At 57.7% G+C, this 27,815-nt stretch overlaps 1 protein-coding gene across 1 annotated transcript; it reads left to right on the forward strand.

The window, feature by feature from the left end:
• Positions 1-155: 155 nt before the first annotated feature.
• Positions 156-26,417, forward strand: NRBP2 (nuclear receptor binding protein 2). The gene is made up of 18 exons (XM_088540124.1): positions 156-331; positions 9,888-10,010; positions 10,292-10,393; positions 10,560-10,649; positions 11,391-11,431; positions 11,515-11,609; positions 11,896-11,919; positions 12,229-12,312; positions 12,991-13,046; positions 13,553-13,648; positions 14,669-14,801; positions 14,966-15,068; positions 15,221-15,271; positions 15,497-15,632; positions 22,456-22,509; positions 23,871-23,934; positions 24,803-24,858; positions 26,301-26,417. Exons 1-18 carry the CDS (start codon positions 215-217, stop codon positions 26,367-26,369), a joined length of 1,494 nt encoding a protein of 497 aa, XP_088396250.1. The 5' UTR covers positions 156-214; the 3' UTR covers positions 26,370-26,417.
• Positions 26,418-27,815: the final 1,398 nt, after the last annotated feature.

A 27,815-nucleotide genomic window follows, 5' to 3' on the forward strand; every position in this document is an offset into this window, starting at 1 on the left:
GGCCGGGCTGGGCCGGGCTGCGCGGGCCCCTCCTCGGCGGGGCGGGCGGGCGGTGGAGCGGGGCGGGCCCGGAGCGGAGCGGGCGGTGCTGTCAGCCCGCGGCGGAGCGCGGCGCGGCGCGGCGCGGCTCGGCTCGGCTCGGCTCGGCTCGGCTCGGCTCGGCTCGGCTCGGCTCGGTTCGGTTCCGTTCGGCTCGGCGCGGATCGGCTCGGGGATGGCGGTGCCGGAGCCCGACGCGCGGCTGGCGCAGGAGAAGGAGGAGGAGAGCGAGGAGGAGAGCGAGGTCCTGGAGGAGAGTCCGTGCGGCCGCTGGCAGAAGCGCCGCGAGCAGGTGGGCGCCGCGCAGGGACCGCGGAGCGCGCGCGACCCGCGTCCGAGCCGCGCCGCGCCGTGCGGGGCCGCGCCGCGCCGCGAGCCCGCCCCGCTTCGCTCCGCGCCGAGCTGCCGGCAGGGCCCGGCCCCGGTACCTGTACCGGTCCCGGCGGCGCGGGGAGGCTGAGCCCGCGCCGGGGCCTCGCTGGGCGCTGCGCTGCCCCCGCTGCCGCCGCTGGAGCGGGACGCGGCGGCCGGGCAGCCCGGGACAGCCCCGGGAGCGCTCCCCGAGCGACCAGGGGATCTGCGGAGGCTCCTGTCCGGGTCAGCCCCTTCCCTGCCCGCCCTCACGTTCCTGCTCCCGGGAATAGGGACCCAAGGCGGCAGGTAGATCCCGACCCCGGCAGAGGGAGGGCTGAGAAGCAGGAGACCGCGATCACCGTCAGCTCCCAAGAGGGGGGTGAAAAAGGCACATGCAAAGGGAGCGCTTTCCTTATCTTCCCAGCGCCACTCGCTAGTGGCCTCGGGCCATTCCGAGGCTCTCCCTCGTTTTCCCCATCTGGGTGTCGTTGTGGTCTCGATAGCCTGCTAATGGGGGGGCCATCCAGAGCTGTCCTGCTCGTGCCCCTTCCTGCCTGAGGGCACTTCCACACCCAGCAGGTACCCCTGGTCTCCATCCTCCCAGCTTGGCAGCTCCCTTAGGAATCCCTACGTTGGCCCTTGCCCGGCAGCAGGTGCTGGACCTTGGTGTGCTGACAGCGTGGAGGCTCTTGGTGTAGGTGCTGCATGAGGCCCATAGTGTAATTGCGTTTCATTTGCAGCCACATTTTATATTTTTATACAGTTCTTGACTGACATATGTTGATCTGTGACCTGCCGAGAAGTCTGAGCCCCCTGGTTGTCCTTTGGAGGTCATTCCTTGTTTCAACAGTCGTGGTATATTTTGACCTAATGGTGCCTTTTAAAGATCACATTTTTACAGCTATTTTTGACAAGGGAGTTCACTGGAATGGCATCTTTGGTGGGAACTGGCCTCATGGAGGTTTGTCCCCTGGGGCGGGATGTGGGAGAGGTGAAACCAATTGGTGTCACCCAGCGCTTGGTGACATTCCCATGCAAATGTTTGCTAACTGTAGACTGCGATGGTGTTTGGTGTTTGGTGGTGTTCATGGTGTCCATCCGCAGCAGACGGTTCCTCAGGAGAGGAATGGGGCTGGATTGGCCTTTCCCAGGCACGGCAGGACAGCAGAAGGCAGCAGGAAAGCTGTTGCTTGTGGGAGGTTCGCGATGCGGCTGTGCGTCTCAGAAGTGAGTTACAGGGCTGCAGATACCGCGTCCTTTGCAAAGCAGGAGCTGTCGGAGATGCCAGGTCTGTGCACAGTGCAGAGCGCTGCCCGCTCCGTGCCGAGGTCCGTGTCCAGCTGAGGGGCTGAAGGAGAGCGGCCCAAGCAGCAAACATCAGGTGTGAGGAATTGGGAACTGCTATAACGAAAACGCCATGGCTTTAACAGGGATGTGGCAACGCTGCCTGAGATTGCAAATGCAAGTGAAGGGGGTTTTGTGCAAGGACCTGGTTTATTGAGCCTTCGTAGATGCTTCGGTTATGTACCAGGAAGAACACGTGCTGTTCCATAATCTCTCCATGTATTATTTCCTAATGGCTCGGGATGAACGGGCCATTCCAGCTAAAGAAATGCTAATCTGCATAAGCACATCAAGTATTTTTACTGATAGGGATTTTTCCTCGCTATCCCCCTGGCTTATTAAGGTTACGCATTTGCTTTGCCTTGCTTTGGGTACAGCGGCCAAGCCCACGTGGGCTGCGGACGCCGCGCTTGCCTGCTTATGCGTATTGCTGTTATATATAAAATAGGAAATATCTCTCCATGCAGATGCAGATACTGCACATGCCCGAGGAGCCGCGGCCGGTGCCCTGTCGCTGTTGGATGTAGGATGGTGGCAGCTGGAAGGTGCCGCGGTGCCATCCCCGTCCCCAGCATGGTGCCAGCTCCGTCCCCGCATGCCGGGCGGGAAAGTGCTTCCCTCCACGGCTCGCTCCGTCTGTTTATGGCGGATGTGAAGTCACCAGTTCTCACTACAGCTCAGTAAACACGAGAACACAGAAATACAGTTTCTTGCTATTACAAGGGCTGGCAAGGCTGGCAGGCGGGTGATCTGGTTTTCCGCAGAGGAAAGGGTTTTATTCTTAGCAGCTTAATTTTTGAGATTGTTTTGTAATTCTTTTGTTTTCAGTGACTCAGAAGTTGGATGCAGATTCTTACTTGCAGGTTTGGTGTTTTGCACCATAATAAAATCCAAGTCTTTTGTGAAATCTAAGGCTGGGAGGGGACTATTATGGTGAAAGTTTGGCCTGCTTTTTATTCTGAATATTCTCTTTTATGCCTAAGTCTGCACATATTTTAGCCACCTCCATTTTTCTTCTTTCTTTTTCTTCTTTTTCCCTCTGCCCCGTAGCTCCGTGTAGATGCACCTGAGTATCTCTGCGACCTCTCTGCAGAAGCAGTCCCATAAATCCTTCAGCGCGTTCTCAGTCGCTCTCAGCACAACCTGTTTTGTGCCTCTCCCCTCCCTGACGGGAGTGTGAAAGAGCAGCACAGAAATCCTGCTGCCGTCGACTTTTCCACCGAGGAAGATAAATTTTCTCATTAGTTTGATGACATCGTTTACTTTCGCCACCCATCCTGTGGAGTAAGAGTAGGGTGGAAGATCAAACCTTTTTGTTTTGTTTTTTGATTGCTTGCGTTAAAAGACAGTTTTGCAAAACTTTTCCCATGCAGTGAGTTTCCTAATGTGAATAGTTTCCTGGAGAAATGCTAACACCTGACTTTATTCTTATTTACATATATGTATATAAAAACGCTTTTATGTAGCTATGGTGGTTGCATTTCCAAAACCTTCATGCGCATGGGATGAGGGTGCTGCGACCACCAGGCTTTTAGCTCTGCTCTTGGCCAGTGCTGGCAGCACCGCGTTGGTGACGCCGGTGACCAGACCCAGCGGGGCCATTGGCTGAACGACCTCCCGCGTCCCTTGTGCCCCGTCTCTGTGTTCCTCATCTGCTCCCTCTGCTCCGGTGGCAGCTGCAGGGTTGGTCATGATTTCGCTTGAACTTGGTCGTTGCTCCCCTTTTGGCTGCCTTGTTTAGCGGAAGGGTTAGTGGGTGGCCATGGGAGCCCCTGAGCTGCAGCCTCAGCTGCTACAGCCCAAGGAGGAGGGAAGAGGGCAGCAGTAAAGAAAAAAATAAATGTTTAAGCAGACTTGAAAGAAAACAAAGTTATATTAGAATATCTACGAGAGGGAGAGGTGTGTGTGTTGTTACAGATTCCCATGGCTCAGAAAATGAGAACAAAACCCTCTCAGCCTGTGGGTGCACTGGGTGTGTGCGGCCCCGGCGCTGGTGGCCTTTGCCGTGTCGTGCAGCGGCCACGCACGGGGTGAGCGCGCCCAGCCCGCTGGGCTCTGGGCTTTGGGCCGCTCTGCCGCAGCCCTGCCCGGAGCCAGGACACCCTCCCTGCACGCTCGGCCCTTCCTTCTTCATGTTCCTCGCTGTTTTATGGCTTTTGCGCACTGTTTGTTTAACTTTGCAGGCTGGGTTTGCTTGTGAACCTGCCGCCGGGGCTGACGGGATGGTTGGTGTCACCACTCTGAGTTCTGCCCTGCAGTTCCCATGTTCCCAGGGAATATGGGAGGGTAATCACTTGCAGGAAGGTGGCACAAGGTACTCGTAGGGAGCCGATAGTAATGTGCTCCTTGCCACCGTCTTCTGTCCATTTGGCAATTCCCGAAGGATTTTGCTTGCTCGATTTGTTGCCCTCCACGTTCCCTTTCTGTTCTGGGCCGACGCGTGGGGTTGGCTGCCCCTGCACCGCTTCCTCGCTCTGAGCATCCCCTCGCACTCCGTGCTCTCCCAGCTCCGCTCTCCCAGCCCTCCCGGCCCTGTGCCTGGCGCGGCAGCCCGTGCTGCCCCATGCGGTGCCCTGTCCCGTGTGTCCGCGTTTCCATCCCTGGTCATTCCAGAATCGCCTCCGCGCTCGCGGCCCGTCGCTGCGGCACCTCCGTGCCCCATCCCTGCGTGCAGCTCTGCAGCTCCCGGCTCGCTCTGCAGTGCGGCCTCAAGCTGGGTGCTGAAGCAATGGGTGCAAACCAGGCTGGCTCCCACCCTCCTTTTCTTTTTTTCCCTTTTTCCGGCTCCTCTGGCCTTTCCCTTGTTCTTACCTGCGGGTGTTTTTGCCAGCAGTGGCCAGGCCGGCCTTGCACCAGACACCGGCTCCGCTTACCTGCCCCTTGCCTGCTCCCAGGCACAGTGGAGCGCATGCGCAGTCCCGGGCTCCGGTCCCTTTCTCCTGGGACGCAGCGTGTGTCCCGTGCTCATGTTACGGACCGGCTGCCGGAGGCTCAGCGCTCATCGCCGCGCTGCCCATGGCCGCAGCGGGTGGTCACTGCGCACGCAGGGCCAGCAGCCCCGACAGTGCTTGGACAAGGTGCCAGGGAGCGGCATGTGCCGGGCAGTGTGCGGCTCCGTGCACGGCTCCGTGTGTGGCTCCTTGTGTGGCTCTGTGTACAGCTCCTCAGGAAGCTCGTTTATGGCTCCATGTGCGTCTCTGTGTGCAGCTCCATGTGCAGCTCCGTGTGCGGCTCCATGCGCAGCTCCATGCATGGCTCCTGTGCAGCTCCATGCGTGGCTCTGTCCACAGCTCCTCGTGCAGCTCCATGCATGGCTCCGTGTGTGGCTCCGTGCGCAGCTCCATGTGTGGACAATGATGCAGACATTGGTCTACCCTCCCCGTGGGCTGTCCCTTGCAGCCCTCATCTCCGGCAGTGACACATCCCATCCTGAGGGGACAGTGTGGCCGTGCCTGCGCGTGCAGGGACTCGCTCAGCTCCTGCTGGCACTGGGATGGGTTTGGGCGCCCGCTGTCCGCAGTGGAGAGCAGTGCGAGGGCCACACTGGCTGCACAGGGGACAGGAGAGCCCCTGCTGCTCGGCGCAGAGGGGCTCAGACTGTGTTTCCCTCCCCGGGTCCGCTGGAAGGAGCCTCCGCGCAGCCTGGACGCAGCCGCGGGGCAGGAGCCGGGCGCAGGGGTGTTCGCTGCCGGGCGCCCCGGGGTGCGCGTGTGCCGGCCTCCCTCCCTCGTGGCGCGGTGCCACGGGGGTGCTTCTCGCTGCTGCGGCTGTGCGCGGCCTTGCGTGCTGCCCGTAGCGCTCCCCGGGCTGCCCCTGCCTGCAGCCTCGCCCAGGAGTTACTGTATTTGCCGCAATTCCCCTGGAAATGTTGAACCGCAGCAACGGCTGAGCCACCCTCTCCTCGCTGCTGCGGCCCAGCTCTGCAGGCTGCTCCTGCCGGCCCTGCGCCGCCGCTCGGGCATCAGCTGTGCCCACCCTGCCTGCATCGACGCTGGGAATAGTTTCTGTGAAGGGAAGGATCAAGTGCCTTGTTGGAATCAGATGTTTTCTGTCCCATGGGCTCCCTTCACCTGCTGGCTGCGAGGCAACTGCTCGAGGAGGGGTTTATCTGGTGCCGCAGGTGCCAGTGCTGCTTCTGCAGCTGCGCCGCTGGCCCCAGGGGCTGCAGATAGCGGGGCAGCAGCGCAGGGCCCCTCTGCAGCTGCACAACCACCCCCAGGTGCTGCAGATAGCGGGGCAGCAGCGCGGGCTCCTGCGGGCCCCTCTGCGGCTGCGCCCAGCCCGTCCGGCTCCCGCGCTCCCTTCGCGCTGCTCTCATCTCAGCTGAACTCGGATGCGGGCAGAGCTGCAGACAGCGATGCACCGTGTGTCTCTGTGGAGCAGTGTGTGCACGTGCAGCAGGACAGGACCAGCCCCTTGGCATGTGCTGCCCCGCTGCTGCGGCCGCAGGACGCTGCCCGTGTGCCCCAGGCGTCTGCAGGAGTGACGGCCGTGTCTGCCCGGGGCTGCTGTCGCTGCTGCGCGGGGCCTGGAGGGAGCCGTGCAGGTGCAGCCTCTCCTCGCACTGCTTTTCTTTTGCATGTTTTTCAGTGATTTCCCTGTTGCAGCCCTGCATATTGCATGGCCTGGAGCAAGCGGGAAGAGAAGGCTCCTGTGCCCAGAGCCGGGGAAGCAGTGGGATGGGAATTCCACATGGCTCTGGGGAAGCAAGGGGAGCCCCGCTCTGGCCAGGAGACAGACAGGCAACCCCATGTAGACGCACGGTCCCACACACGTCCCTCCAGGGACACACGGCCCCGCGAGGACATGGTGCTTGGCCATTGTGCACTGCGCTCCGAGGAGCTGGTGCTGCCTCCTGAGCTGTGTCCCTGCGGCCTCAGCAGCCTCTGCAATGCCCGTAACCCAGGGAGAAGCCCCTGGGGCCCTGGCCTCGGCCCTCAGCGCTGCTGGGTGTGTGCGATGCTGCACAGAGCCCGGGCGCTCCGTGCATGTGCGGTGCTGCAGCAGGGCCCAGGCGCTCCATGCACTCGTGCTGCAGATGCAGGTGCTGCTGCTCACACTTGGGCCCCACAGGTTGAGCCCGGGGAATGGGGGAAGCGTCTCGGTCTCGCTCGACTCCCTGGGTGCTTCTCCAGCCCTTCGGCCGCTCCCTGCACGCGGTGCTGCTCCTCTTGAGCCTGCCCCTGGGCTGCGGGTAGCACCGGGCGCAGGGGCTGCTGCGGCCCCGGAGCGGCTCCGGGGTGGTCCCGGTGTAGTCCCAGGGTGACCCTGGTGCGGTCTGGAGGAGCCCCGGGGTGATCCTGGTGCGGTCCCAGAGGAGCCCCAGGAGCGGCAGGGCCGGGTGGAGGAAGTGGCCGGTCCTGCAGGCGCTGGTGCAGCCGGGGCCCAGCTGCCACACGGGAAGCACTCGGAGCAGCCATGGGGGCTGTTGGGGCGGCCCTGCTCCCGGCCTGCTGATGGCCCAAACGTTCTCGTTCCTCAGGGCTGTCTCTGCACCAGTGCTAAGGACAGGGTCTCTGGAGCGGTTGCTCCCCTCGGGGCTGGCTCACACCCCCTTACACACCAGTGCCGCCCTTCGAGCACCCCCAGTCCGAAGTGCCCCGGCACGGGCGGCCCTGCTGCCCTTGTGCCCTGGGGATCCTCTCGCCATGGAGCTTCTGAGCTGGGCCCATGAGCGGGACTCACGGCGTCGCTGCCCCATCTCCACAGGGCTCCGCACGTGGCCCTGGGGTGCCACTGCCTCCTCATCCCGGTTGGACCCACAGCAGTGGGGCTCTGCACGTGGTCCTGCGATGCCACTGACTCCTCATCCTGGCTGGATCTGCAGCACTGCCGCCTCATCTCTGTGGGGCTCTGCACTTGGCCCCGCGGTGCCACCAGCTCTTGCGTCCCCAGCCAGACCCGCAGCGCTGCCACCCTGTCTCCATGGGGCTCCCCACGCGGTCCCGTGGTACCACTGGCTCCCCCATTACCAGCCAGACCCACGGCGTCACCGGCTGGCGCCTCCGTCCAAGCGCTGCCCCAGCCCCTCTCAGCTCTCGCGTTTCCCCGTGGCCGCTGCCCAGTCCAGCTGAGCTCTGTCAGCGACCGCAGCTCCCTCCCAGCCGCCTGCGGACCATCCGTCACTGGTTCCCAGAGGTGCCCGACCTGGGCGCGTTCCCAGTGGGGGACATCGGGCAGCCCTGGCCTGGGCAGCCGTGGCGGGAACGTGACCATCCCGCTGGGCACAGAGCGGGCGATGCCCAGGCTTTGCCCCGCTCTGTTGCTGGGGAGACCAAGCAGTAAATTCCTGCCAGACGTGGGCAATGTGCCGCACAGAATCCCTGCAGGAGGAGGCCGGGCAGCAGGGCACTGCAGGCAGCACGGGCTGAGCCGAGGGCTGCTCACCCAAGGCCCGTGGGCTTCCCGCGCTGCAGGGCTCTCCAGTCCTTGGTGGCAGGAAAACAGCAAAAGGGAGGGAGTTACTGTAAGATGCAACTCGATCTTCCGTAAAGCTCCGCGCTCTGCTCCCCAGTGATCTCTGCCGGCTGCCTCGGCTCCTGCCCAGGGCCTTTCCAAAACAGCCGGAGGGGGAATTTCCCGTCCTGCGCTGGGGTCTTGCCCGTCAGTCCGGCTCCTTCTGGGAGCTGCCCGGGACCACGGTCGAGGCTGAGCGCTGCCTCTTGCTGGCTGCATGGGAGCACTGGGAGCACCGGGACACGCTGGGGGCGCTGCGGTCAGCGAGTGCCTGGTGGCCGTGTCCCCCTTGCTGGCCGGTCCGGGGCTCCCCATGCCCTCGTGTTGCTGGAGCAGCCTGGGAGCTGCTGCCTGGGCCGGCTGGCCCCATCCCAGCTCTCCGCGCTGGCTGTGTGCAGAGCACACGGAGTGTGAGCCCAGCACAGAAATAGAGGCGCTTTGTGCTCCAGCAGCAGAACTGGGCCACGAGCCACCGCCCCCGTGGTCCCTCCTGACGAGCAGTGTCACCCCCACCGTAGCGCAGCCCGGCGGTGGGGACAGGCCGTACAGGCATCGGGAGCCGCAGAACAATCCCGCGTTCATCCGGCGCCCGGCAGCTCTGCACGGCCCTGTCGCCGGGGAGGGACGAGTTGCTGATGCTGCCACTCACAGAGCTCCGGGGGCTGAGGGGAGGATGAGGGCCTGGGGGCCCTGCAGACCCCTCAGGCTGCCCAAGGACCCTGCAGACCCCGCAGGGTTCCCAGGGACCCTGCAGCTCCCTGGCTGGAAGAGGCAGGGGCAGGTTGGGGCTGCCGCAGGCTGGTCCCTGCAGTGATGCTCTTGCAGGGGGTGAGTGGCGCAATGATGGCCCAGCCCCAGGGCGGACGGGAGTTTGGGGCAGCACACGCTGTTCCCAGGGGCCAGGAGCCAGTAGGTGGCTGGGGCTGGGGTGGTCTCTGTGTTGTTGCATCTGGTCAGGGCCAGGTGCCCTTTGGGCAGGCGTGTTTCATGCAGGCTGGAGCCGGATCCCTCAGGACTTGCCAAATCCCATGGAACCTGCTGGATCTGCAAGGCAGCTCCCCCAGAGATGAGCGCAGAGGCCAGGCTGCCATGGGCTGTGTCCTTGCTGCGTGTGGCTCGCAGAGGTGACATCTGCAGGTGGTACTGTGTCCTGGCGACTCGGTGCCCGTTGCTGTGGGAAGTCTGTTCCCAAGAGCAGGCCAGGAAAGGCAGCAGATCGGGATGTTCACTCTGTCCCGGTTGGACTCTCCTGTGGGCAGCAGTCCCTGCAGGAGCCAGTAATGCAGAGGCGGTCCAGCTCCATGCAGCGCATCCTTCATCTGCGCAGCTCCATGCAGCAGATCCCTTAGCTGGGCAGCTCCATGCAGCGCGTCTCTCAGCTGGGCAGCTCCATGCAGCGCATCCCTCACCTGGGCAGCTCCATGCAGCACATCCCTTAGCTGGGCAGCTCCATGCAGCACGTCTCTCAGCTGGGCAGCTCCATGCAGCGCATCCCTCACCTGGGCAGCTCCACGCAGCACGTCCCTCAGCTGCACAGCTCCATGCAGCAGATCCCTCAGCTGGGCATCTCCATGCAGCGCATCCCTCACCTGGGCAGCACCCTGCAGTGGGTCCCTTGGCTGGAGGCTCCGGCGGGGCTAGAGCACATGGGCAAGGTACAGCTGGGCTGTCTCACCTTTTCCTGTGGCCTGCAGGTGAATCAGGGGAACATGCCGGGGATCCAGAGCACCTTCCTGGCCATGGACACGGAGGAGGGCGTGGAGGTGGTGTGGAACGAGCTGCTCTTCACCGACAAGAAGGCCTTCAAAGCCCACGAGGTGAGCCGTCCCTGCTTGCTCCCTGCGGCTCCTGTCCCGGCCCGCAGCACTGCTCCCCAGTTAACAGCACCAACGTCCCGACCAACAGCCCTAGCCTCAGCCTTTACCCTCCTGCCTCCTTCCTGGAGCTTCTCTCTCACAGCCAGTTCCGAGTTTCTCCCACACCCTGGGAAGCCCTTTCCTCGTGTCCCGGACACAGCCTCCTGCCCGGCTCCGCAGTGTCCTGCTGGACCCCTCACACTTGCTGCTGCTGCCTCATGTGTCTCCCTCTCTACTCGCAGGAGAAGATCAAGACCATGTTTGAGCAGCTGGTGCTTGTGGATCATCCCAACATTGTGAAACTTCACAAATACTGGCTGGATGTGAAGGACTCGAAGGCGCGGGTAGGGAGGACGGGATGTGGGAGGGATGCCGCTGGGAATCGCACGGGATCCTGGAGCTGCTGCCTCCTCTGCTCCCTCGGGCAAGCTGTGGCGAGCGGCCGGGTCTCACCCGTGCTGGCTCTGGTGCCACTGCGGCTGCAGAGCTGAGGTCTCCCTTCTCTCCCAGGTCATCTTCATCACCGAGTACGTGTCCTCGGGGAGTCTGAAGCAGTTCCTGAAGAAAACCAAGAAGAACCACAAGGCCATGAACGCCAGGGTAGGCTTTGGGTCCTGTGCCGGATGGCTCCTTGTGCGGGACAGACGTGAGTGCTCCCTGCGCTGGCAGAGCTCGCAGGGGCAGCATGCAGAGATCCCCAGGGGCACCCCAGAGACCTCTGGAAACTTCCCCGTGGCCTCCAGCGCGGAGCCCCCGGGACTTCCCCACGAGGAACCTGCTGGCTGCTGCTGCAGCCGCGGGCTGCGCTGTGTCTGCCGGCGCCTCCGCTGCCCTCCCGCTGGGAACAGGGTTGTGGGCTCAGGCGCAGCCTGGCCGGGGGAACAAGTGTCGCTTGTCAGCCCCACGCGGTCGGGGTCTGAGTGATGGTTTTGCAGGCCGCGCTCAGCTGGCTGTGACTGAGGAGCTGCATTCTGGGGCCCTGGGCTCGCCCAGGAGTTGGGCTCTGTTGCCCCGCGGTGCAGACGCGCTCTTGGAGCCGGTGCTCATGTTGGCGTGCGCAGAGTTTGCCCATATCAGCGCCTACAAACCGCGCCACACAGAGCCCGTCACCACAGCCAGCCTTTGCCTCTCTAAGACGTCTGTGCCCCAAGCTGGGGCTCAGGAGGATGTTGTGCTGGGGCAGCGTGTGGTTGATCTTTGAGTACAAGTGCCCCGGGGCTGGCAGAGGGCTATTGTCCCTGACTGCTGGGTGATGGATAGGAGTGATCCTGCTCTGGCTGCTGGGGACCTGTAGGCTCTGGTGGTGCCTCCGTCTGACGGGAGCTCTACTGTCTCCTCCAGGCCTGGAAGCGCTGGTGCACTCAGATCCTCTCTGCTCTCAGGTAACTTGCTGCCGCCTGCGCTGCGGCCGTCCCGCGCCTCCTGCGCTGGGAACATGCTCAGCGCGACTTTGTGCTTCCCGCAGCTTCCTGCACTCCTGCGACCCTCCCATCATCCACGGCAACCTCACCAGTGATACCATCTTCATCCAGCACAACGGGCTCATAAAGATCGGCTCAGGTAGGAAGCTGCAGCCCCCAGGCCCGCAGCTCCAGATGCCGACGGATGCATCGCATGAGGGTCAGTCAGCAAGAGGAAGCTGTTGGGGCTGCACGAGATGAGAAGTCAGGGAGGTGCTGGGCTGTCTGGTGACCTGCAAGGAGGTTCTGGCTGAAGCAAGACCTGCAGCATCCCTCGGGAAGCTGTATGCATCACCTGTGCGTGATTTAGAATGACCTTCTCTTCTCTTTGTCCCCTCTTCCTCGTTCTTCTTGCTCTTCTGGTTGTGGACTGGCGCTGATGACAGTCTGGCACAGGGTGTTTGCAAATGGTGAGTGTGCCTCTCCCATGCAGATCCCACGTGGACCCATCCCTTCCTTACCCACTGGGCCCGGGGGATCCTTTCACCTTGCAGTACCAAGGGGCACTCCTGGTACTGGTATTCCTCAGGGCATTCCTGCTCCCGATGAGGGAGCAGCAGGATCTCCTGTGGGAGCGAGTGCTCCACGGGTGGTGTGCCCGGGCAGGGGCCAGCACAGAGCTCCCTGCTGCTTTGGAGCCCCTGTTTGCACTTAGAGCTGTGAGGAGGCAGCCTGAGGGAAGAGCTGTGAGCCAGAACCTCTCTTGCTCCCCAACACAGCCCTCCCGGATGACCTTCGGAGCCCCATGAGGATTGAGAGAGAGGAGCTGCGCAACTTGCACTTCTTCCCCCCGGAGTATGGCCGTGAGTGCAGACTCTGAGTGGGGCAGAGCGGGCGCTTGCAGGGGCGTGGGGGAGGGCTCAGGTGCAGTCAGTTTGCTGCAATTCAGGATTAGTCAGTGTATTCATAACCAAAGCTACTGGCCTTGAGTCACAGAAAACCTCGTGACGGTGTGATAACACTGCAGGTGAAATTCAGTGTTGATCAGTGCAGAACTATGTGAGTGGAAAAACAGCTGTGCCCACATGGAGTGGACTCATTAGCAATTACTGATTAGGAACGAGATCTCAGCATGACCATGGGTAGATTGCAGAAGGTCGGATTATAGCTCAGCAGCACTCACAAACATGTGAAATGTTGGAATGATTAGGGGGAAAAGCAGAGCAAAGAGTCTTTATGCTGTGTGCAAATTCATGATGTGATTCCCCATCTTGAATATTTTGGCACAAATCTGAGGGGAATAAAAGAGAAAGGTTTGTGCAGGTAATTGAGAAGCAGTGTTGCTAGGGGACAGGAGAAGCAAGTGGGGACGTGACGGGAGAGGGAGTTGGGGTGTGCGGGGAGGGTGGGCATGTGGGGGTGAAGGCTGGGGTGTGCGGGGACTGGACAAGCGCTGAGAAGAGGCCAGGGTGCAAGCAGATGCCCTGGTCTGAAGGGTGTCCTGGGAGCCCGTGTGACGTGCTCCTGCCTCGGTCTTGCAGAGAAGGCTGACGGCACTGCTGTGGACATCTTCTCCTTCGGGATGTGCGCACTGGAGGTGCGGAGCAGGGCTGGCAGATGTGGTCCCTGGGCTGGGGTGGGGGGATTTGTCCTGGCTGAACGTGCTGGGGGCTGCGCACGGCCTGGGGAGCTGCCCTGGGGCCGTTGTGCCCATTCCCTGCCGTGCTCCGAGCTGGGGCCCCCTTGCCACGCGGGGTCATCCCTGCGGGGTCGGAGGGGCAGGTGCTGCTCCTGCAGCCGCTCTGCCCTGGGCACAGGTTGGTTCCCATCACCCCGCCACCCGCCTTATGGTCCAGGGAACATCCCTGGTACCGGCCCTGACGGAACCTGGGGGTGGACTGGGGCGCTGTCCAGGTGGCAGGAGCACTGGGCAGCCCCAGGGATCTGGACCTCCTGCCCAGGGTGGTGACCAGGCTGCATGGGCTTGTCCTGGTGCATGTGCTGGCAAGGAGCGCTCCGGCTGCCTTCCTGCTGGGAAGGCCCTTTGGGAGGGCTGAGCGGGGCTGGCTACGCGGAGACCCAGCCATGCTCCCCCTTCCGCAGATGGCCGTGCTGGAGATCCAGACCAACGGGGACACACGGGTCTCGGAGGAGGCCATCGTGCGCGCACGACACTCTCTGGATGATCCCAACATGCGGGTGAGCGCGGCTGCCGGGGCGCGCTGTTCACGGCCCGCGTGTGAACGCGGCGCAAACAGCTCACGTTGGGGAGCGGTGCTCGGGGGAACCCCTTCCTCAGCATGGGCTTGGACCCAGGGTCGCTCTGGTGTCTGCCTGCTCCACACCTCTCATTCTACTCACCAGCTAGTTGAGCTTGCATTTCGCTAGAGAACTTCATGCTCACATGAGGCAGAATGCAAATTTGCACTGTAAACACTTAGGAATAATGTTTAATAAGAAAACAGCCTAGCCGTGGGGGATCAGACGCAGTGCTCAGCTAGACAAGCGCATGGACCAGCCACGTGCTTACAAGCAGCTGCACCTTCATCCTCCTCCATTTTCCTCCCAGAACCATTTGATCGCCCTCCTTCCCCCTCCTTCCCCTCAGCCCTTTACTGAAGCATCTCACAATAAGTTGTGCAATTCCAAATTCTCTTGTTTGATCCCAGATTTCCCCTAGGCATCCCATAATAAGTTTTATCCCTCTTTATGCGGCAGTCGCCCTTAGTTCACATGATTCTCCAAGGGGAGTTTCTGAAATGGAACCCTCAGCACCAGGCACAAAGGTTTCCCTGTTCCCCTCTCCTGGTTTTAGGAGCAGCTGATTCAGAGGGATTCAGGTTTCCGGGAACCCCACCCTGTCATTTTCCCTCTGATCATTGCTTGTTTTTTGGCATATTCAGAATAGCCCTTAGAGAAACTTCCCAGCACGATTAAGGAGGACGGGCGCGGGGTGGAGCGTGCAGGAGCCCGCACGGCCTGGAGCGGAGCACTTGCCCTCCCGCCGCAGCCCCTGCCCCCATGCAGCTCCCTCAGCCGCCCTTTCCGCAGCCCTAGGACGACCCCCGGCCGCGCTGGCCACGCTGGGGCCGGGGCACCAGCTCCTCACATGATTCCTGGGAAAGGGCCGGTGCGATCGCGCGAGGGCTGGCGGTGCTGGGGATCAGGTGGGCAGAGCGCTGCTTCGCCTCGAGCTCATGCCTCTCTCTTGAACCTCAGGAATTCATTCTGTCGTGCTTGACCTTCAATCCAGACAAGCGTCCGACAGCTAATAACCTGCTCTTCCACCGGGTGCTCTTTGAGGTCCATTCTCTGAAGCTGCTGGCAGCGCACTGCTTCATCAACAACCAGTGTGAGTAGCACCATGAAACCGCGATTTCTTGCCCTGGCACAGCCAGGGATGCAGAGAAGCTTGGAGAGAAAGACAGTGGACATGTAGGTCCTCCCTGGGGCCTGTGCTGCAGAGCCCACATGTGCAGGAGCCCCCAGTGACGCCTCTTTCTGCCTTCGTCCTAGATCTGATGCCAGAAAATGTGGTGGAGGAGAAGATAAAGGAACTGGACCTGAACATGGTGATGGCAGAGATCCGGAGAGAGGGTCGGCCTGGTGTGCAGTGGAGGTGAGGGTTGCGGAGCGGGATCTTGGAGCAGCCCCGGTTGGGAGGCCTGAGTGTGCGGCCAGCCTGGTGATCCTGTTATCATGGCATTAGTGCTTCACACTACTACCCTCCTGATCCACCCAGTGATTTTCCCCATCCTGTTTATCTTCTAGGTACTCAGAGGTCTCTTTCCTTGAACTGGACAAATTTCTAGAGGATGTCAGGTGGGTTGGGGACATCCCTGCGATCCCACCATACACCCCGTTCTTTGGGCATGTGGATCCTCCTGCTTCAGAGATCCATCTGCAAAGTCCATCTGCACCCGGAGGCCTTGCTAACTGCTGGGTGTTCACGTGTGGAGGGGGACGGCTGGGTCTGTGCCTGTCATGCCAAGGACCGCGTTAAGCAGGCCGCAGGGCTCAGCTCGGCACCTCTCTTCTCCATAACAGGAATGGGATTTACCCTCTCATGAACTTTGCTGTGTCCAGACCCCACGCCCTCCCGCGTGTTCTCTCCCAGCCCCAGGAGGACCCCCAGAAAGCCAAGACCCCCACCCCGGAGCCCTTTGATGTGGAGACCAGGAAGGTAAGGCCGTGTCTGGGAGGGGACCGATTCCATACTGGTAATAGTAGGAAGCCTTTGTGCCAGCCCTTTGGTCACACACCGAAGTCCGACCCTAGCGAGAACATTTCTCCTTGCTCTATTGGTTGCTCTGAGATTTTGACGCTCTCTTTGGTCGGAGCTGGTGCAGCCTGTTTCACCCAGGACCTTTAGGAACAGCCCCGTTGGGTCTGATTCTTCAGCCCAGCATTGCTCTGTCTCGTTTTTACAGGCAGTGGTGGCACAGCGTATTCTGTGCCTTGTTGCTGGCACGTGGGTTGGAAATCCCTCCGTGACTTGATGCTGACACAGCAGCATATTGAGATGCCAGCTGGGGCCAGGCGCTGCATCCCAGCACGGCAGCTGCAGGCAGGGAGGTCATGGGAGCGAAGGAAGGGATGCCTAGGGTGGGAGGCAGGGCAAGAAAAGACAAAACACCAGGGTGTTTAAGCAGAAGCAAAGCCTTCCTAAATCATGGTGTTATCCCTTTGCTTTGGTCAGTGTTGCCGCGTGGGGCAGTGTATGCTGAGAAAAAATGTGAGCTGGTTGGAGGCGTCCTTTGAAGAACAAAAGCTGGAAAACTCGCTTTGTTAAAAAAGCCTGAGAACTGGAGTCGTTTGGGCTGAGAAAGACAAGACGGAGTGGAAATGTGTTGACAAGTTTAAGTATGTAAATTGTTGTAGCAAGAAAAGACACCTATTCTCTATCACCTGGGCAACAGGACAAAAAGTCACAGGCTTAAACTGTGGCAAGGATGTAAAGAAGAGGCCTCTGATAGTAGTGACAATGAAGAGGCCACTTACAAGCAGCAAATTCCTCGCAGCAAATTCCTCACGGCTGGAATTTGGACAGAACAGGTTAGACTAACGCCTGGATGACATGTTGATATCTCTTTCAGACCAAGGTTTCTGTGGTTTTGTGATGGCAGCATAGCTTGCTTCTTTCATGATTACTGCACTGTTAATGCTGCGGAGTAAGAGGGTAGAATGTGTGTTTGCCTAGGGCTTGTTTTCGGGAAGGGTTGGGGTTTCGGCTTGGGCTTTAGAACACTTTTTAATTGCAAAACTGTCACTTCTCTGTGATCAATCTTCTTCCAGTGATCAATCGCGTCTACTGAGGGAACTGTTCATCACATTTCCCATTCAGGCTGCTCTGGACTTGGTTTCCACTTTGAGATCTTGTTCTGTCTTTCAGTCATTCGTTTGAAAAGGGTCTTCAAGAAGTCTCCAGTCCAATCTCCCGCTCAAAGCAGGGCCAACAATGAATTCTGACCAGGTTGCTCTACATAGTTGTGGGTCTTGAAAACCCTCAGAGAGAGAGACCCCGCAGTCTCTCGGCCTTAATCCACTGCTTAGTTATCCTCACAGTCATAACATTTTCCTTGTACCTGTCCGGAACATCCCCTGCTTCAGTTTGTGATGATGTTCTCCAGCTGTGCATCTCTGCAAAGAGCCTAGCTCCTTGGTCTTCTCTCTAACCCATTCTTGGTACGCACAGGTTGCTATTACATCCCTCCAAAGCTCTCCCTGCTCCAGGCTGAACAAGCTCTGTTCCTGTGGCCTCTGCTTACAGAGACAGTGCTCCAGCACTTTGTCACCTTGGTGGCCCTCCACTGAACTCACTCATTTTTCAGTCTCATTTATTCTGTAGGCAAGTTATCTCTCGTTCTTCATCAAAATAAATTAAAAGGAACCAACGCTTTAAGGAGCTAAAGCATGATCTTTAGTCCTCAAAGCATTTCTATGGCTACTTCCTGAATGTCCTCCCAATTTTCAACAAGGATTTATGGAAAGGTGAGATCCCATACCATTCCTTCCCCAAGTCACTCCTACATCCATTCTTATAAGCTGTCTTTTTCCACAGCATCCTACTAGGAGCTCATACTCAAGTGTCTGTTCACGGTGACCCTAAGTCTCATCGGGATGAGTTCCCCCACCACCTGACCAAGCTGTAAGGTGTGGTGTGGGTGTCTGGCTCCAAAATATATCATTTCACAGGTAGTAGAAAGGTAGAAATGATATATTTCTTCTCTGGGAAGAACTGCTCACTGAGTGCGTCAACCTCCCAAAGTGCCCCGGCTTGTCGCTGTCATTAAACATCTATGCCACTGTCTTCCTGTGACCATGGGCGGGGTAAACTGAATTCCTACTTGCATCAAATTGGTGTTAAAAATGCAGTATAGGGCTAAACCTAATTCTAATTCCTCTAAGATCTTTTGGAAATGTCTCCCTTCAAGAAGTCTGCCTCAACAGCAGTTTCTTGACACTCATCTGAGAATCAGCTTTCAATGCACTTACTGTGTGCTTTATTCACACTGCAGAGTGCCGTTTTTTAATGAGAATATTGTGTTCATCTGGATTAGAGAAATGTAAACATGCCAACACAGTTTTCTCCCCACCTTTATTTATTATATGTTACTTTTTCTCCAGTGTCTTGAGGAAATAGCGTTCAGCAGGTGTGTTGTCTGTCTGACCAGTTGAGCAACTATTAAAAACAAACCAACATAGTTCTAACTCAATATAGCAATGGAATAGTGATGTCAAAGCACCAAGTTTCCTCAGATTTCCTGCAGCTGGGCAGACCCGGGCTCTCACACCCGTGCAGCTGTGAAGCAGCCCCTGCAGCTGGCGGAGGCGCCGCGCGATGCCCACGCAGATGGGCCGGCTGCGGCGGAGCCCGTGGCCCCAGGCCGCCGTGTGGTTGCAGGGTTGGGAACGTGCTGTGGGTGCAGGATGGCGTGGCGGGACAGCAGCATGCAGAGGACGGTGGAGAGACCTGTAGGAAACCCGGTTCCCTTCGTCCTGCTGCCACAGGACAGCTTGAGACACTGGCTTATCTTCTACATTGCCAGTGACCTGGATGGGATCTTACTTAGCTGTCCTCTTTCTTAAATATGGAATCAGGCATTTCGAATAACTGATTAATTTTCTTTTAAGTAGCTTTGAATTTTAGTCACATTTTCTGCAGTTTTTTTTTTTTTCTCCTGAGGAAATTCACTTATAATCGTCCTCAGCTGTGGGATAGCAGCTCTGAGAGCTCCAAAACTGACTTTCACGGACAGTTCAACTGCAACAACCCTTCTACAGAAATGGACATTTCTGCCCTCATCACATTCCTGCTTCATTCCGTGCACTTCTGCACTGCGTGAGGTCAGCTGGATGATCTGGCTGGGAAGTGCTACCAAGAAACATTTATTTTCATTTGCATGTACGAAGTGATAAATTATCACCCAGCTCCCATGAGCTGTGCTGACATGGAGGGGGAGGCCGGGCAGCGGGCAGGCAGGCAGGACTCTGGCTCTGCACCGTGATAAGAGCAGCTGAGGTTCTTCAGGGACCTGATGCCAGGTGCAGTCCTGCCAGGGGGTACGGACCTTGGCGAGCCTCCATCTGAGAGGTACTGAGCACATTCAAGACCCCATGGTTATGACTTAACAGGAACAACAGTTTGTTTAAAGTAAAACAAACCTGACAGCCTTCTATGGTGGGATGACTGGATGGGGGGTGAGCCATGGATGTTGTCTACCTTCAGCAAGGATTTCGACACCGTCTCCTGTAACATCCTCATAGGGAAGCTCAGGAAGTGTGGGTTAGCTGAGTGGGCTGTGAGGTGGACTGAGGACTGGCTGGATGGCAGGGCCCAGAGGGTGCTGATAATTGTGGCCCAGTCTGGTTGGAGGCCTGTGGCCAGTGGTGTCCCACAGGGGTCAGTACTGGGCCTGGTGCTCTTCAACTTGCTCATCAGTGACTTGGACGAGGGCACAGAGGGCACCCTGAGCAAGTCTGCAGGTGACACCAAACTGGGAGGAGTGGCCAACACTCCTGAGGGCTGTGCTGCCATTCAGAGAGACCTGGACAGGATGGAGAGTTGGGCAGAGAGGAACCTCATGGACAAGGACAAGGACAAGTGCAGGGTCCTGCACCTGGACAGGAATCACCCCAGGCACCAGTACAGACTAGGGGTTGACCTGCTGGAAAGCAGCTCCGCAGAGAGGGATTTGGGAGTCCTGCTTGACACCAAGTTGCCAATGAGGCAGCAATGTGCCCTCGTGGCCAAGAAGGTCAATGGGATCCTGGCTGCAGCAGGAGGAGCATTGCCAGTAGGTCGAGGGAGGGGATCCTGCCCCTCTGCTCATCTCTGGGGCGGCACCTGGAGCATTGGGGGCAGTTCTGGGCTCCCGAGGGCAAGAGGGACATGGAGCTGCTAGAGAGGGTCCAGGGTAGGGGCACGAAGATGATGAAGGGACTGGAGCATCTATCATGTGAGGAGAGACTGAGTGAGCAGGGCCTGTTTAGTCTGGAGAAGAGCAGGCTGAGAGGGATCTGATCAACATGTTCAAGTACCTGAGGGGAGAGTGTAGGGAGGATGGGGCCAGGCTCTTCTCGGTGGTGGCCAGTGACAGGACAAGGGTTAATGGGTATGAGCTGAAACCCAGGCAGTTCCATCTCCATGTGAGGAAGAACTTCTTTCCTGTGAGGATGCCAGAGCCCTGGCACAGGCTGCCCAGAGAGGCTGTGGCGTCTCCTTCTCTGGAGATCTTCAAACCTGCCTGGATGCCACCCTGTGCTCTGGGTGTCCCTGCTGGAGCAGGGGGTTGGGCTGGATGATCCCTAGAGGTCCCTTCCAACCATAACCACTCTGGAATTGTGGGATTCTGTAAAAGAGTTTTTAGCCTCTCTTGGCTTCCTAAATACATTTCATCATTCATTATAGAAATTACCCTAGATTAGGTTGGACCGACTGTACTGCATTTCTGCTGCTCCTGGCATGTTGCCGCGCCGCGTTGCCGCGGCAAATACGCCATGTCCTGAGCCGCATCTCCCCAGCTTGGCTCCCTGCCCCGCGGTTGCTGCTGGGGGCTCACCGGTAGGAATTCTGTGAATGCTGCCCATCTCCTGGCACGTCGCACAGCCCTCTCCCACATCCATCCCTTCAGCTGGGGGAGCTTCCCCTTCCCCTGCCCCTTTCCGGGAATATTAAAACTTGTTTTTGGCAATAGGTGCCCCAAAGGACTGCGACACTGACTTACTTGAACCACTGTTTCCTAGAAGTTAATGTGCCCCATGTCTAGAGAGTCACTTGAATCTCCTTTAATTACCGGATAAAATGAAAACTTTGCCTTATTCCAGCAAAGCAACGGGTTACATTCCTGACTAGACAAACATGTCAGAAAACAGTTAAAAATAAGAAAAATAAGATAAAAATAAGAAAAATAAGAAAAGAAGAAAACAGGTGCCGTGACGCTGCTGCCCTGCCTGTCCCTTGCCGTATTGCCATAACTGTTGATCCTGTGGCCAGTTCATTGGTATCGGCCACAGGTGCCATTTAAGAACAGGACCCCATCGGGATTCCTTTCTTACAGCTGAAACTACTGCCACTTTTTGCAAGTGAATCCTCGGATCAGTTCTGGGGAGCTTTCACCTGTCTTGTTTTATCATTTGCCAGAATAGTTTATGTTACCATGTCCAATCTGTCATTTTCTCACACTTCTTTTTTTTTTCAAGTCATCGTAACTGATACAAAATGTTGGAAATTACCGTATTTTGTATTCTTTGATAGTGGAGGATCTAGAGAGAGACGCTGGAGTCAGAGAACGTGCCCAGGTTACCTGCCTGAGTGGCAGAGTAGATGGTGGTGTCTCCCACAGTGCTGGAGAAGGCGAGAGGAAAGGTCTGGAGGATGAGTGTGGCGCGGATTCAGGAGTGGGCTGAGGATGCCCATTCCCACACCGTGGCTGTGTGGGGGAGCACCATGCCCAGGGCAGGAACCCCAGGAGCAAAGTGGTTTCTAGGCATCTTCTGCCCTTGAGGTAGCATCATGGGCCTAAGCAGATGACTCAGCTTGGACTGGCGGAAGACTTGTTCAGTGTCTGCGCTAAGTCGATGTGTCCTAAGAGCTCTAAACAACTGGCAGCCTGGAATGCCTCTGGACTTACTAACTTGCCTTCAGACTGCATTTATCAGTCATGAGGGGCTCAGCAGCGGCAGCACCACTCTGCGCACGGCTGCGCACAGGAGCTGGCTCTTGCTGGCGAGCTCCACGTGCCCGAGCTGCTCACAATCCCACAGGTGTACCCTTGTTATTCGGGTCGTCTTGCACCCTGCCCTCGCTTGGGAGCAGCACCTGTGAAAGAATGTGCTAGGATGGGCACAGGGCAGGCTCCCAGGCCTGGAGAACAGCTGGGGCAAGAGGCACAGGGCAACTAGAAGCTGATTTTGGCTGCTGTGATGTGGGGTGGCTTCAGCACCAGCGCCTGGTAATCTGGAGGAATCACAGCAAAGGAGTTTGGTAGAGGGACCTCATCAGTGCAGTTCAATCTAGTGCAGCTCTTAAGAGAGAGGACAGACCCCGGTGATCACACCTGTGCTCTGCAGCCGCTCACAGCTCTGCCCATGCTAAGTATTATCAGCTCCTGTGCCCCAAAAAGTAGAAATACCCATTTTAGTGCAGTGCAGCTGCTCCTTTTGGCTGTTCCATGTGTCTTCCTGCTGTGATCAGCCAGGCCAGAAAGCTGGCATGAAAGCCCACAGTGCTTCCCTAGAGCAGCTGGTTTTCTTCATCACCATAAATGCCATTTACCCTTCATTCTCTGTGAGTGTTAAAAATTGCCCAAATGCTGCAGAATGTGAATAAAATAGCTTGGGTCAGTATGTCCTTTATAATTTCTTCTTCACTATTTTGTGGAGACTATAATAATCATAGGATTTAAGCAGAAATTTGAGAGTCATCTCAGAGAATATAAACAAAGCAGAAGTAAGAGAGCTAGAGGGGCTGTGGCCAGGGTGATGTTTATTTTGGCCTCTTCTAGGTGGTGCAAATGCAATGCAACATGGAGCTGAATGAAGACAAGACTCAATGGCACGTACGTAACCAGTCCCCCCAACTCCCCCATCCCCACCAAAATGAGGCACTGAGGCAGGACCTGGCATGAATTTGGGTCTTCCCAGCTTGTTCCAGTAGCCAAAGGACCGAGTCAGGATTGAGACCGGAGTGTTGGGGCTGCATGGACATGCCAACTAGTTCAACCTCCCAGTTAAGCAGATGTGGGAGTTGTTGGACACAGCTGTAGTGGAGACATTGCCTCCAGGCTACATATAAATAAACAGATGACAAATCTCCCACACAGCCCTTCAACTCAGCTACTTAAATTCTATTGGGGCTCCTTTGGGTGCCTCAGCAGGAGCAGAATCACAAGCAGGAGAGAGGAGCCCAGGAAGAAGCTGGAGGCCATGGGCAGGATGGTGCCAGGCAGAGAGGGCCATTCACAATAGCGCCGTATAGCAGAGCTGCTGTGGCTCCTATGTACTCAGTGGCTGGTTGCAAGCAAAGCAATCCTGGCAGCTACTCCAAATTCGACTTACCTCCCCAGTGAGGTCAAGGAAAAGCAGTAAGGAGAAAAAGCGTGAGGCTGGTGAGAACTGGAATGGGGATTAGCTGGGAAATTAAAACTAGGCTGTGGACACTTCAGACCTGATTTGGTGAGAGACACGAAGTGTGAACTGGTGCTCCTCCTGCTGTGTCTAAGTGATGCTGACGATTTGCACAGGGTTGGTCCACACGGAGTTTGGCTGAGATGCATCCTGGCATGCATAAGCTGCAGCATGCTATACTTGTTGGCTTAAACCCCAATGTCCTGGATGCACTCAGCCAACCTTCATGGACACCATGTCCATTCATGCATCAGGAGCTGGCCCTTCACACATTTCAGTCCCCATGGTCAGGCACAGAGATAAATGATCCATATGTGACCCTGGGAGGATCCTGCATTTATCCTCCACGGCTTGTGATTTGAAGCAGAGGAGGAAGGATCCTTCTCTCGTGTCCCAGGGAGAGCCTCAGAGCCTACACCCCCCCTCCAAAAAAAAGGCTTCTTATCTTTGATCTTGACCCTTTTTAATAAAATAAACCCAAAGAAGAGCAAGGCTGTCTCCCTGCTCTGGGTGGAGGACAACATGTCCTTGGTTTCTCTGGGAGTCCTTTGAACTCTAGTTCTTCCCAGCTGAACAGCTGCAGGGCAGCTGTGAGTGTTGAGAGAACGTTTCCCTGAGACATTCCAACTGCCCTTCCACAACGACCCCCAGCACGTCAGCAGCTCCGGCATCATCCCTACTCGCCCCAGCCAACAGCTTCCCAAGCTGATGGAAGAGTCAGCACCTTTCTTCCTTATGGAAGAACAAACCTACCAACCCTACGTCTGTAAAGTGCACTTTCTTCCTTTTGCAGCTCACTCTCCTGCTGATCCTGGAGGACAAACTGCATCGACAGTTGAGCTACGACTTGCTGCCAAGTAGGTTTACTCACAAGTTGCATTTTCATGCACAGTTGCAGAAGTGATGTCTGATGGCCCCGGTCAGATTTAGGCTCCGAGACACTGAGGTCCTGAACCCACAGGTTGTGTTTACAGCTTTTCTTCCTCCTTGTACTGGGAGATCAGACTAAACCCAAGTGCTCATGTACTGGTGTTTGTGCTCTCGGGCACTGAGCTTGCAACCTTTGACACGTGTTACTGTCTTGCACCCCAGAGTGAACCCTTGGGCCATCAGGAATATGCACGTCACCCTGAACGTCTGTTAAATGTGTGACACTGAACTGTCAGGATTATACTGGTCAGTTCTGCCCTCATTTCCCAACTTTGGTGCAGTCTCCACGATACCTTTCAAAGGAGAAGGTAAACTCTGGAGGGAGCCTCATGGCTCTGGGGAAGGGTCTGCAGAGCATGTCTGGCACAGCAGACCCCTTCCTAAAACGTGCAGGGGTTCCTTATTGCCTCGCAGCCAAACCAAAGATACAGCTTGGAAATTCATGCTTGGGATTTGCTACTCCATCGGCTTCTTGTGCTTTTGGTCTACAGGGAGTGGCCTGTCTGCTTTTCACGAGCACAGAATCCGAGCGATCCTGTGTGCGGCAGGCAGAGCGGGGCGGTGGCGTTGCCAGGGCTGCAGTGTTTGCCTGGTGCTCGTGCCAGCCCAGGCCTTGGTCTTGCACCGCTCACCCCTGTGCTCTCCGAGCCCCAGGACTTCAGCAGTTCCGAGGCCTTGGCGTGTCTGCAGGCAGAGCGCGGCCGCGCTGGGGGCCATGAGAGGGGCCCGGCACTGCTACAGGGGGAACCGGGAGATCCGAGGATGTTCTGTTCTCACCGTTCTCTCTCTCTGCAGCTGATAACTCCAAGGACTTGGCCACAGAGCTGGTGCACTACGGATTCATCCACGAGGTGAGGCCCTGCGTGCCGCAGCCTGCAGGTACAGGCGGCCTCGTGCTGCAGCGACGCGGGGCCGGGGCTCCGCGCTGGCCTTGCGCCCGCGGTGCCTGGTCTTCCCTCCGTGCTTTGCTCACAGCCACGTTGCTGTGATGGGGGCACAGCGTTAGTTACACGGAGCTTGCGGCGTCTCTGCGACGGGGAGGCCACAGAGCTGCCACCGGCAGGACGCTCGGGCCACCTGCCGCCCCCCACAGAAACGTCCCCAACAGCCAGCGCTGCACAGGCCGCTAAGTCGCTTTGCAAAATTCAGCCCCCAGGAGAGACCCTGCCCCAGCGCCGCTGCCCAGGTGGAACAGTCCCAAGAAACGGTGCGGGACAGACGGGCATGGTGACGGTGCCGCGAGGCACCAAGACGCTGCGGTGCCTCCTCCTCCCCTCTGGACAATGAGCAACGTTTGGGCAATGCAGTGCTGTAAAACACACCACACAAGCCTGCGTTCCACAGACTCGAGATTACCTCTCGTGTTCTTCCTCCTCGGCGTGACCTCTGCTTAATGCACCTGCCTTCTCCAACACCTTCTCCATTCCACAGGCACCAGCTGCCTTCTTTCTGAGGCAGTTCATGAAACTCTGGGCACGTCATGAGCTTGTGTTTAAGCTTGGGAGCGTCCCGCCTGTTTCTGATCGGAAGGACTTGTGCACCCAAATGCTTGTCTGGTTATCTACCTGCAGTGGTTGATCTGACAGTGTATCACCTATAGCTTACACATCTTGTCTGCTTATTTTTTCCTAAAATATAAGTAGCATTGGGTAGGCAATTTAGCAGTAGTAGTGACAACGGGGTGCCTCTGAGCAGCAGCAAAACACCCTTCTCTCCTTTTTTTTTTATTTGAGAAGTTGGTCTCTGGCAATTCCAGAAATCCTGTGTGATACAAGGTGAGGCTGATTTGCCCCCTTCACATACCATTATGCACTTGAATGCTTCTTTCTTAGGGAAAAGACTAGCAATTATGCTAGGAACCACCTGCTCCTGAATCTGTAAGAGATTTCATAGAAAATAGTTGCCACGTCAACGAAAAAAATGTTAATTTTCCTTTTCAGTAGCAACGAGGATATTGTAGAACAGCTACCCATAGAAAATGATCTTAAAACCAGTGATAAATTAGTTGAGCTTAAATTACAGAAAAGCTGAACATGTTTTGTTGTTTTGGACTGCTTTGGTGTGTATCCAGCACCTGACGCAGTCGAGCTCCAGGCCTGCCTGGTCATGGGACGTTGCTCAGTAAATGCAGTAATTAACAGCAGCGTGTTCCAGCAGGGTGTACTGCTCCCGTGTCAGAACCCAGGCATGAAACGTGATGCTGTGGGGTGGGATCATGTAAGGAAAGAGCAGAGACACCCAAGGTACCAAAGCCGAATTAATCCTCCTCTTTTATTCCTTTCTTTCCTGCTAGGATGACTGCGAGAAGCTGGCTGCCTTCCTGGAAAACGCTTTCCACAAATACCAGTCCCGGCCCTTGTGAGCCACCCTCCTGCTGCCCGGGCGAGCGGCCCATGGTGCTGGGGACGGGACGGAGCCGGACGAGGGACCCAACGTCTCCCAGCAGGACTGGCGGCCTCTCGCTGCCCGCCGGCCTCGCGGGGACGCGAGGGGACACCAGCGAGTGCAGGAGCCATCCCCGAGCACGAGGAACGGCCGCGCACCGGGAGGAACGGGCTGAGCCGACGCCGTCCCACGGCCCCCGCGGCCGCACGGAGCGTCGTGGGCGGCCTCCTGCAGCCCCTGCTGTTGTGGGGACGGCGAGGCTGCCCTGAGAGCCCCCACGCTGATGAATTTGCCCCTGGGAATGACGAGCTCTTTCACTGCGGGTCCCAAAGCTGTTTTTCCTCCTTGCTGGTAACGCTCGCAGAAGGGAGAAGGGAGCTGGCTTGGAACTGGTTCTGCTCTTCATACTCAACTCCTCCCGTTCTGCTAAGGTTCCCCCACACAGATGACCCCCCGTGATGCTTTGTAATTTAGAACTGCACACCGTGGTGTAAGCTGGGGAGGGGACTTGTGAGCTGGACTTGATGTGGGAAGAAATTCAAAAATCCAAACCCATCTGCTGCGTCCTAACGTACGGATCGGCAGGACACTGGTGCTGAACAGAACTCCCATCATTCCCCGTCTGTCTTACGGCCTTCCAAAATCTCATGGCATCTTACGGAAAAGCCTTGGTGTCCCTTCCTTGCCCGTTTCTCTTCTGGTATCCGGAACTTCAGTCACCAGCCTGGAGAAAGGGGCAGCCCTAGTTGGTTCTGCTGGTGCAAACGCAAATAGGAATCACCTGTGCAGCGAAAGCTGCGCCGCTGCTGCGGGCTGCACGCGTCGTGCCGCGGACTGCGGGCTGTGTCGTGCTGCTGCCCTGTGCTGTGCTGCACTGCGCTATGCTGTGCTGAATTGTGCTGTGCCGTGCCGCGCTGCATTGTGCCGCGCTGCATCGAGCTGCACTGTGCCGTGCTGCACTGTGTTATGCCGCATTGTACCGTGCTGTGCTGCACTGCACTGCGATGTGCTGAATTGTGCTGTGCTGTGCTGTGCTGCATTGTGCCGGGCTCCGTTGTGCTGCATTGTGCCGCGCTGTGCTGTGCTGCATTGTGCTGTGCTGCACTGTGCCGCGCCGCGCTGTGCTGCATTGCGCTGCATTGTGCCGCGCTGCGCTCCGTCGCAGCAGGTCGCTACCTGGGCTGGGGCTGCCCCGCGGGGCTGCCCGGCTGCGCGGCGCTTCCCGCTCGTGCTCGGCCGTGCCGACCTCCCAGACGCTGACAAATCAATAAAGTGACGAGTCGGAGGTGCTGCACGAGCCAAGCGCTCCGGAGTAAGAAGATGTGAAGCAGCTCCCGAGCTGGGCCGGGAACGGGCAAAGGGGGAGGGCAGCAGGAATCAGCTCGGAGTCACTCCAGGGGCACCTCAGGCAAATGCCTGCGTG

The sequence above is a fragment of the Tinamus guttatus genome, unplaced genomic scaffold (genome assembly GCF_059628265.1).
Source record: "Tinamus guttatus ecotype Peru unplaced genomic scaffold, ASM5962826v1 Tinamus_guttatus_pri_ptg000056l, whole genome shotgun sequence".
Taxonomy (NCBI): Eukaryota; Metazoa; Chordata; class Aves; order Tinamiformes; family Tinamidae; genus Tinamus; species Tinamus guttatus.